The 12147-nt window shown below is 31.9% G+C and overlaps 1 protein-coding gene across 1 annotated transcript in view; it reads right to left on the reverse strand.

The window, feature by feature from the left end:
- Window positions 1-9156, reverse strand: part of Shal (Potassium voltage-gated channel protein Shal) — a 42308-nt gene extending 33152 nt beyond the window's left edge. Inside the window, exon 1 of the mRNA XM_081994128.1 lies at window positions 7686-9156. Coding sequence (XP_081850254.1) covers window positions 7686-8797 — 1112 coding nt within the window. The 5' untranslated portion in view covers window positions 8798-9156. The remainder of the gene's footprint in view (window positions 1-7685) is intronic.
- Window positions 9157-12147: the final 2991 nt, after the last annotated feature.

The following is a 12147-nucleotide window of genomic DNA, read 5'->3' on the forward strand; positions in this document are numbered from 1 at the left end:
AAACATCCTTCACTGTAGTTAAAAGTGGATTTTCACAATCACTTGTCAGTTTTATTGGTACCTACTTAACTTCAAATTTTAATTTTCTAAACATCTCTAACAACAACAATCTCTCTTCTAAACAAACTACCCCAAAGTAAATTTCTATAACCACTTAACAGCTTTGATTATTTTTAATTGAAAATTTTAGTCGTTTTAAGTTTAAATTTAATTAAAAGTACATTTACAATGTCGGGTTTCAACTATTGCCAATATGAATTTGAGTTTTCATTTTCAAAATGATTTTAAAATGCGTTCAAAGTTTACACGGTCACGTCACTGTTTCAATTGTTTGTAACTTAAAATTTTAATTCATTTACATTTTTAAAATTTGACTTTACTAGTTCTTGAAATACATTTTGAACTTAAAATTGTCACGTGGCTTTTACAGACAATTTGAAATACTTGAAAGTTAAAATTTGATTTAAAACAAATCAGTTTAGAATATTATTTTAGTCCAGTGAAGAGCTAATGATTGAAATGATGATTCTAGGGTCACGTGACTACGTTGATAGGTTTCATTTTAAAATTGTGAGTTTTTCTAAATCAAAATTTATTTTAAAGAATCTCTTGTTTAAGTCTAGACACTTTTCAACATAAATTTTCACTTGTCACGTGACTGGTTCAATAATTCAACTTTAACTAGACTTAGTCTCGTTTAATGTTAAACAAAAATTTGTAATATTTCGATAACTGATCGATAATCAATCTTTTATGGATGTTACTGAGAGGGCGAGTCAACGTTTCAAAATCGTTTCAGTCTACCTCTTATAATTCTCAGTTATTTCGCATTTGTTATTAAGTAATTTTTAAAAACCACAAGGTTTTTTATGACGTTATGGTGGCCTTTGCGTCATTTTATAATAAACTCTAAATCACATACATGTTCACCAAATAATGTATACAAAACGAATTTTGGCGTGTTAACAGCCAAAAATGTTCAAAGATAATAAATAAGAAATCGATATGTCTCCATTATTTCAATCTTGAACAATTAATTGTTCAACGAAAAACAGAAAATTTATTATTTTTTAAATTAATTTTCTGTTTTTTTTTATAATATTTTTATTATATTTATAAGCCAAAGACTAACGAAAAGACGTATGACAGGACCAAAATATAAAAGAGATAAGATACATTTTTTAAGTAATGCCAAATTTTATTACATATTATTTTTGGGTTTATTTTGTGTCAGTTTTGTATGGGTTTCACTATATTAACGTACATTTCGAAAAAGTATGCAATAGCATTGAATCTTAGTATTTTATTTTGTTTAAACATGAACACAAGATCAAATTTTGTTATACTCATAAATGTGTATTAAAATGTTATTTTTTGCTAACAAAGTTGTTTGAAAACTCGTTTTGAAAATACGATTTATTCTAAACACATTAGGCTGATTAGAGAATAAATAACACTGGAAAACAAAGTTATCCAATTAATGACTGCAAAAAAAATGGAACAAACAATACGCGTATTGGAGGGCTTATTACACAAGACCTCACTTGACCCATTTCCACTTGCTGACAAACGCTGCGAGCTTTAAAGTTAATTAAAACTCAATGAAATTACAACCTAATTAGTACCGGATAATTTTTTTTGAAGAAGTCTTCCTGTTTTACCGTTTTCCCCTTTTAGATAATTAAAACGGCTTTACGGGAGCATATTTAATCAGAGCCCTAAAGCGAAACAAAAGCTGTTTACGTTCAGCTAGTTTCGAAAACAAAATTTGGAATCCATCAAAAACCGGACAGAATTCGAAATTCAGGTTTACGATTTATAATTTAGATAAAATTAGCGATATTAAAGTTTTCGTTTCTACGTAATGTAATTCCAAAACGTAAATACAGGATTTTAATTACTGTAATGGTTACGCAAACCTCCTTTTGTCGTCTTGAGGTTTGTTAATATACCGAGCAAATTATAATAAAATCTACAGCTGGAATTCGTGCATGATAAAGGGCACTTAATTTTAATACTTTTTCATACAAATTCGTGCTGGCATGGATTATAGGCAAACTTCTATAACGAGTTACTTATAAAAATATCGCTTTTAATTGTACAGCATATTCATAAATTACTTTTCAGTTTGAAAACGCTATTAATAAATTTAAATTGTATAATTTAGAAAAAAAGATTTTTAAAAAAATTGCTAATACTTAAGTATACAAAAATAGATTTAGGTTACAGATATAAGTAGAAAATATTATTAGTGGACCGTCCTTGAAAAAAACTAGCAGTTTAGTGAAGTTCAAAGGTAACTGGCTGGATTTGTTCGAAAACTAGTCAAAATACAGGGTGTTTGAATTGTAAAAGTATTATTTCAAAAGTATATTTTTTTAGATCATTGACGACAGTTTGAGATATTATAATGCAAATGTTGTCCAATCCCTCTTTACTATACAAAAATTGTCATTTACTCAACCAGTGACTAATACAGTTACCATTTATTTAACAACTTACGTTATTATAAGATTATAAAAATTGACATTAGAATAAATAGATTTTTTTTTCTTTCTTTAACAGTCAAAATTGAATTTAATTGAGCCCCCTTAAGGACTTTGTAACCGGATAATTAAATGTCCCAAAATGAAAATTGAAAGAAAAGTATGTTTACAAACCTGCAAAATGTACTTTTAGAACGACATGTTTATGCTAAATTTATAAAAAGTTATTGATAAAGGTGTTTTGGATATTGTTACAAGTTACAATTGCATTGATTGAGTGTAAGAAATTTTCGAAGTCAACGATAAGGAGAGAACTAGAACTATTGTGAACCAATGTAATCATGAATTTTTTCTATAATTTTGATGAACCTGAATGAAACAAAATATTGATTGGCCATTTGGTCTTGATATTTATGATAAAGTACAAATTAAATGAGTCATAAACCTTGGATTACATAAATCCAGTCACCCAGTATTTTGTCTGTGCAGCAATGGTGAAATGACATATTCATTCAATGCAATTTGTAATAAAAATGAGCGAAATCCTCCAAAGGCATGAAAAGCAAATAGATGTTAGACTTAGTTTCCTAAATATAAATAACAAAAACATGTTAAAACTTCAAAAATCTATTGAAAAATTATGTCCTTAAACCAAACGAAATAATAATTAATAATGTAATTTACATTTAATTGCAATAAGACTTTGAACTAAATATTTTGTAACAAAATTGCACTACGTTTTTCACCGTTGTAAAACCTACTATTATTCTAATAACATTAATAAAATAATCAACTGATATTTTAAATGGATTTCAAAATTCAAACAAATATTAATCATTAGGTTAGGTTAGTGTATCAATATTAAGTAAAGATGGTAAAGTAGCAAAGATATTAATTTATGGCAACGCTCTAAATAACTTAAATCTTCTAGTGTCACTTATTAGAACATAACCCATCCAGTTTCTCATTAACTCATTGCTTGACCAGCTTGACGATATCAAGCAGTAACCTCCAGTATAGAGATCATAAATTTAAAGAGATTATATTCATCATCATCTATTAAAGAAACTTTTCAATTACAAAAATTTTAGTTTCTAACTCTGGGAAACTTGGGTTTTTAGCATTGTCTGAATATTTAAGAACTATTAAATTACTTATTACTTGCACACGTTTACAAATTGGACTTTAAGGCCCAGTTGTACAACAATGGTTCAATTAGAACCTGGTCAAGTCAGAAACGTCACTTTGAATGCAATTCATATGGAAAAGTACCAGTCGCAGTTCAACTGAACTAGTCTTGGAACTATGATTGTACAACCGGACCTTAGTCAATAAGTGTGAAAAAATATTGTGTATCAAAAATTGGTATTTCTGGGTTTATAAATATTTACATCAACATTAAGGGCTTAGATTAACCTGTTTAAATATTAATCACCTTGCATGAACAGCAGTATTCTATACTTAGCACAGTCTTATAATATCGATTGCTTTTATAATGAGACTTGCATCTGCATTTGAAACCTTTATTGTATAAACTCCATAATATCAAACAGCAACTGGCTTCGACAACATATCGGAGAACAGACTAGGGGGGTCTTATGCAACAGTTTCGCATCGTTTTATTTGCTATTTTGCACACATCCAAGAAGGATTTTGTTAGTAATATAAAATGTCTGCTGCACACGTGGAAGAATGAAAGGTCAATTAAATATTTTGATTTAACGTGTTCGAGAAATGTCAAAAATGTAAAAGTTTGTTTTTGAAGCTAAATCATAACAATGTGTCATAAAGTATGAAGTTATTACTTTCTTGAAAATGGTAAGCTTATTATACTATTGATATGGAATACAGTACATAAGTGACAAATGTAAGTAACATTTTGTTTGATCGTTTGGTTTGTAACTTAATTTTGCTTATTTATGAAAACAAATAAAAGATTGCACAACTTCTATTATCTTTATCTATAATTTAGAGCATTCTCAAAACCACGACTAAAACTTACTTGAATGCGAAAAGTTTTATTTTATATTTCTAAAGTTTGAGTCATTTAAGACCTTTACAGGGGATTAGCAAATATTATTGTCTTCAGTAAGTAAGAGATCATTGCTAAACCACCTTAGTTATTATAAATATTTTTGTGTTAAACATTTTTGGAGGATATCATCTACTAGCTAAACTAAAGCATTTAATTAAACTATTTTGATTAAACATCTTCTACAGAGGGTTGGGTCTAATTTGATCGATCTCTATGGGTCAATGAATCGATCATACAGGAATTTCAGTAATATCTGCAATTACTGCAGTTTACTACAGTTAATAAACAAGATGGGCTAATCAGCGGTGCAAGCGGCTGTTTTTCAGAAACTATACAAAGTAGAGAACCTCAGGAACAAAAATTCATATTAAATGTAGTCACAATAAATTGCTGGAAATTATTTTTAGCTTTCTAAGTCCACCGCTAAGGGGCGTCTTGCTACCACTAAAATGAAAAATAACTCTGAAAATTTTTCTCTGTTTTTTCCAATAAAGCTCTCAAAACCAATGTTGAATTTACTTTTCGGTCGATTCGATACGACAATCGAAATTTTATTTTCTCAAACTTTTATCCTATCCTATAACCTAAAAAAAGTTGGAATTCCTTCTGTAATTACAATCATTTCAGTCAACAACCATACCGATTAATCAAAAGTGTCATGATACATTACGGCTGAAAGTAATTTTTCACAAACATAGTAAATTGAATCTAAAATTGTTTACACCTCCACTTTTTCAATCTTTCGTATCGTACATGACTATCTCGATATTTCCAAACAAATTCGTAAAATGTTATTAAGTACCTGTCACGTTATACAGGTTTGAAAGCTATTAAAAACCAATTGCATAGTCGTTCCTAGCATTTGCGCTGGGCACAGTGAAGTTAATTTAATGACTTGGAACGTAATAGGTCATAAAATGCATTGACACATTTTAAATGAATGTAAAAAAACCAAGGGGTAGATTGCCGAAGTATTTTGGTGTACACACTCAAGGTAATTCGAGGTATTATGAGGCACTTTGACAGTATTACCAGCATTTTGAGGTATTACGAGGCATTTTCAGGTATTTTTAAGGCATTTCATCAAATGTTTTGCGATATTTTCATTCAAATTTTGAGCGAAATAAAGCCTAAATAAAGAAAATTTTGAGATATTTTAAGGAATATATTGTAGTAGACCAAGCAGTAGACAATATAGTGTATCAATATAACAAAATTGACCGCACATGTAATTATTATGGTAAAATATTTGTTACATGATATTAAGTTGAAACAATATTCATTACAAATTATTATAATAATTTACCAATTTTTCAACATTTAAACTAAATTTTTAAGGTCACATGACTGTTTTTGACAGGTGTCAACTGGACTTTACAGTGTTGCAAGCTCTAAAATTGCATAATCAAAATCACGTGATGTGTCTCTTACAATTTCAGCTTTTACAACTGTCTAAAATAGTCTAAATTTAATTTACCAAGTTTTTAAAGTTTAAACCACATTTTATCGGTCACGTGATTAATTTTGACAGATATCAACTAGCCTTTATAGTGGTGCAAGCTCAGAATTGTATTATCAACGGCAAGTGACGTATACTATGCAATTTAAGTTTTTGCAACTGTCCAAACTTTACTTATCAATTTTCCAAAGTTTAAAATGCTTTTTGAAGGTCACGTGACTGTTTTTGACAATGTCAACTGGTCTTTACAGTGTTGCAAGCTCAAAAATTTAATTATCCAAGTCACGTGACGTGTGTTTTGCAATTTAAGTTTTTACAACTGTCCAAATTTTATTTATCAATTTTCCAAAGTTTAAAATGCTTTTTGAAGGTCACGTGACTGTTTTTGACAATGTCAACTGGTCTTTACAGTGTTGCAAGCTCAAAAATTTAATTATCCAAGTCACGTGACGTGTATTTTGCAATTTAAGTTTTTACAACTGTCTAAATTTTATTTATCAATTTTCCAAAGTTTAAAATGCTTTTTGAAGGTCACGTGACTGTTTTTGACAATGTCAACTGGTCTTTACAGTGTTGCAAGCTCAAAAATTTAATTATCCAAGTCACGTGACGTGTATTTTGCAATTTAAGTTTTTACAACTGTCTAAATTTTATTTATCAATTTTCCAAAGTTTAAAATGCTTTTTGAAGGTCACGTGACTGTTTTTGACAATGCCAACTGGTCTTTACAGTGTTGCAAGTTCAAAAATTTAATTATCCAAGTCACGTGACGTGTATTTTGCAATTTAAGTTTTTACAATTGTCTAAACTTTACTTATCAATTTTCCAAAGTTTGAAATGCGTTTTGAAGGTCACGTGACTGTTTTTGACAATGTCAACTAGTCTTTACAGTGTTGCAAGCTCAAAAATGTAATTATCCAAGTCACGTGACGTGTTTTGCAATTTAAGTTTTTACAATTGTCTAAATTTTATTTATCAATTTTCCAAAGTTTAAAATGCGTTTTGAAGGTCACGTGACTATTTTTGACAATGTCAACTGGTCTTTACAGTGTTGCAAGCTCAAAAATTGAATTATCAAAGTCACGTAACGTAGTTGTTACAATTTTACCACTTTCTAAATTTAAAATACTATATATTTAATTTTTCAACTGTTTCTTTCAAATGATAGGTGTCTTTATTTGACACGTGCTAACTTGGTTACTATGACAGTAAGAAAATTCGTTTAAACGTCTAAATATAACCTGTAATTTCAGACAACCGTACAAAAAATATTTATGTTTGTTTGTTTGTTAGAATTTGAAAAAACAGTCACCTGACTTTAGAAAATCAATTTTAAGCCTTCGGCACAAGGTCAAATCAAGTGTCAAAAATTTGAAAAAACCTTTACGATGTCACCTAACCTAACCTAAAAACTGCCACGTGACTTAAAAAAAGGGTGAATTTCATCAAGGTTTATCACTGTCTCAATACCAAGGGCCTTATAACTAAAGTTAAGAATGCCACAAATGTGTAGGTAAACATTTGAAGGCATTCTGAGGCAGTTTAAATAATCAGGAAAGGCATTTCGAGGTATTTCACGGTAATATGAGGCAATAATGAAGCATTGTGAGGTATTTTAAAGGCATTTCAAGGTATTTTGTATGAAAAAAGGCATTTAGGTGTACAAAAAATTATCGGCGGTCTACCCCTCGAAAAAAACACTTACCCTAAAGTAGTCATCGTAACAATGGTGTACCAGAAAGCGGCTGGAATTGATGTAAAGGTCTTTCCTTCATTCTTCTCAGCGTAGAACATAACGGTGGCGAATATTATAATGGCCATAGCCAATGAAAATACTAGGAAGCCAAGTTCGGAAGCGCAAGATTTAAGCGTATATCCCAGAATTCGAAGACCTTGCGAGTGTCTCGAAAACTTGAAAATTCGAAATACTCGAAATACTCTTAATGTTACAAAAGCTCCGGAAACATCATCGTTATCGGTGATTCCCAGTCCTATGTAGTACGGCAATATTGCAACTACGTCTATGATACTCATAACAGATCTGACAAATTTATATCGGTTAGGGGCAGCAAACATTCTTAAAAGATATTCTGCCGTAAATATCATTACGCAAGCAGTATCCAGACAGAAAAATACTATCTTATAGCGTTCTCCACATGGAAGAGAGCCAGCCCCTCCAGGTCGGCTTCCACATGGAACAGTCTCAACAACGTTAGCCATTACAGAAACAGCGATAAAGAACCCAGTCACGTAATAAAATACGAGGGCCGCAGTCGATGTGTGTGGATTCTCGAAGGCCCTCCACATTTTCTGTCTAAGGTTAGTGAGTTGTTGCAAGTGCTGGTCCCCATTTTCTGATAATTTATCATCCATAAGCCTCTCGGCATTTTCGCGTTTTCTATCTCGATAGTCTTCGTAACAGCAATCTCCAATCACATCTGGAAGTATTCCAAAGAATGCCAACTCCTCGTCGTAGCTTGTCAGGCACTCGTGTTTAGGATAATGCAGTTTTCCGGTGCGATAATAATTCAGGATGTGACGAAAAATGTCTGGGTCACGGTCAAAAAAGTATTCTTTTACGTCTTCATCGTAAAAAAATTCGCGCTCATTCGAACCTAATAAGGTATCTGGATATTTTTCTAAAGTGTTTCTCCAGGTTTCAAATCTGCGACCTGAGACATTAATTAGCAGTTTCTCATCGTCGGTTTTTCGGCGATCTTTTGGTACCGGGGGCGGCGGTAGGGGATGAGTTGCGATTGGGACCCATCCGATGGCCGCCGCCCGCGCAAAAGGCAACCAAGCGGCGACCGAAGCCATGCTGTGCGGCGGAATGTTCGCTTACCGCTTACCTCAAAAGGGCCAAAGAAAGGCCGAAGCCTGCTCCTTACTTAGACAGACATTGGGTATTAAAGCCCTACGTGACAGAGGCCAGTTTGCGTCAAAATGTTCACTTTCCGGATAACAAATTGTGGAACTATACGCACCCCGTTCAACTCGATTAATGGGGGAGTGCACAATCCTATTTACACATATCAACAAAACTAGTTCAAAAATAAACACGAGTCTATTTCAGTCACGCGGCGAGTACTCATATTGTAGCTGGAAATACTGTTCTCTGCGGTCAGTGTGGAGCTACAGCCGCCGCGTCTAGGCCGTCATTCCAGCGACGCCGACGCCGACGATTCACGAAGCGTTTTACTCGACGCTGATTTCACGCCACAACGCAACTCCTCTTTCTATCGATCAGGAAACGATATCCACTTAGGACCTTTTTCATTTTCCCATTTATGCCCCATTCGGGAACATGAAAATACTGCATCACATAATGTCTTAAAATCGTTTACACCGGGCAACATTCATTCATTCATAACTTATTAGTCGTGAAGGGAAAACACTAATAACAGACACAATATGCTTTTTATTTTTAAACAAATGTATTGGATGTTTAGACAACTCGTCAGCATTGTACCGGATGACGAGGAGGCCCCTGAACAAGTTTCCTTTGTTCAGAACAAGAAAATGTTAGGTCTTTGTGCCTGTACCATCAAATTAACTGATGAAAACTAATATTTTTAATGCACTACTTGCACACAAAACATCTATAAAAATACGAAAGTTAAAATAAAATAAGAGTCCCCGTAGAATATCATAATCAACTAGACTCACGTCAAATCTATTATAAAAAAATGTTATCTGCGTTTTTGCAACTTTGGTCCCACGAACAATTTGAAGCACGACGAAAAGCAGAAAGTTTTATAAAATTCGAGGGTGCAAAAAACAGTTTTCTACAGAGTTGAGAATTTACTTTTTTCTACCACCAATGTTATGTTTTATGAAAAAAAGCAGCAGTTAAATACTATGTTAATAATGTTGGATAAGCAATAATAGTACCTGGATGAAAAACTGCGTGTTGTTACTATGGATGTAAAGTTTGTCAACATTGATTTTATTGTTATTCGTGGCAGTTTTACTCCCTAGAGAATAAAAGTGATATTTTCATCATTCAAATGAGGGAAAAAAGTTTTATTTCTGTCGTAGAAAAACAAATTATTTAACAAAAATGGCCTAATACACAACGACGACTTGTTTGACTGACTACTACTACTCTAAGATATACGTATATCCGACCCTGATTCTTGCAGAAAAAGCCTTTACTAAAATTCAGCGGGCTGAAAATTACTAAATGTTGTATTACTTTCTTGATTACTTTACAAATAATACAGAGTAATTCACAATGGTGGTATATGAGAAATATCTAAAGAACGGCTCAATATTTTGTTTGAAATTAGGGATGTATCTTACGTTAGGTTAGGTTACCCACATAGCAAAATTGTATGCCTGAAATATGCCTGGCAGTTACTTTCAGTATATGAAAAAATATATTTCCAATACGTGCCTGACATATTACTTTGTCTCTTTAGTTCATGTGCCAGGCATGTTTCTCAGGAATCTAAAAACAACATTAATGTCGGCGGAAATTTCAAAATTGTATTTTTTTTGTAATTTCAGTAATTTTTGTTTGGTTTACGCGTTGTAATCTTCTTGTGCTTGAATTAGCTCAACGGCTGAATGAAAATGTAAGGTTTTAAAATAATAATATTTTGCTTTTCTTATATCCATTTATAGTTTATACTATACAGGGTGTCCCACGACGAAAGACATCGATTGATATTGGAAAAATAGGAGAGTTTTGAAAATTTGGCAGGATACTGATGTGGGCCAATCTAACTAAAATATTTTCAAGATGGTTGCACTTCCGTGTATACAGGGTAATTCAAATTCGACCCTCACCATTGGGATCTCAGAAACCATAAGAGATACGAGAAAGTTTAAATTGGGGCAAAGTTGCGCAATGTAAAGCTCAACCAAATGCAGTTTTAAAAATTTCGATTTTCCGAGTACTTCCGAAGATATCCGAAAAAAACTGAAAATTTGATTTTTTGTTTTTATTTATTTCTAATCTTATTTGAAGAGATATTCCAAAACTAAAAGTACCCTTTCATTCCCACTTTTTCTCAGCTATTCGATGATGGATTCAAATTTGCCACACGACGTTTCGTTTTTTGGCAGCCATCATCAACTTTCTTTTTTCTTATGGGCGCCATATTGGATTTTTAGCCCACCAAATAGTACGTTTTATTCTGATTTTAGTGATGTATAATAACTTATGATTTGCTTCATAAATAACAAAATAATTCAATAAAAACTATTTTTACTTTAGTTATTGGCTTTGAGTTAATGGGCCGTTTCATAAAATGTCATTATTTGACAGTACTTGTCAAACACGATAATTCGGACGATCATTAGAGCTTTTAGAGATTTTACCTTAGTTAGCTTTGAGTTAATGAGACGAATTTTATGAAGATTACTTGATAGTACTTGTCACACGCAATTGGGTGACTTAAACCGGTTTATTCACTCGAAGAGCTTAGGCCACTCGCTACGCTTGTGGACCTAGTTGTTCTTTTCGTGAATAAAAAATGGTTTAAGTCACTTGCTGCAAAGTAACTATTAAATCACTCTGAATGACATTCGCCTATTTACAGATGTAAACAAACAAACATCAATGTTACATCTACGAGGCGCGGTGCAAATTTAATAGAACTGTAATTTTAGTTTTTTTTTTAAATATAAGAAGTCGAAATTTAATCAAATACTGTATAAGACACGTGACTTAAACCGGTTTATTCACTCGAATAAATATGAATGAATAAAAAATGGTTTGTCACTTCCAAAATAAATAACTATAAACTTGCACTTAACATTATAAAAAATTGAAATTTGGCAAAAAATTAAGTTCCTAAAATGATGATTTTTCTCTTGGAAACATAAATAAGCCTTTTAAGTTAGAGATAATGCTAACAAATCTCTTTTTCTGATTAACCTAAATAGTTCAGCAATGCTTGTATAATAATAACATTTTCTGCGGGGGTTTCTTTTCTAGATACATTTTTAACTATGATTGACGCTCTAATGATCGTCCGAATTATCGTGTTTGACAAGTACTGTCAAACAATGACATTTTTTAAAACGGCCCATTAACTCAAAGCCAATAACTAAAGTAAAAATAGTTTTTATTGGATTATTTTGTTATTTATGAAGCAAATCATAAGTTATTATACATCACTAAAATCAGAATAAAACGTACTATTTGGTGGGCTAAAAAT

This window comes from Ips typographus, linkage group LG16 (assembly GCF_016097725.1).
Source record: "Ips typographus isolate SLU linkage group LG16, UJ_Ityp_2.0, whole genome shotgun sequence".
Lineage (NCBI taxonomy): Eukaryota > Metazoa > Arthropoda > Insecta > Coleoptera > Curculionidae > Ips > Ips typographus.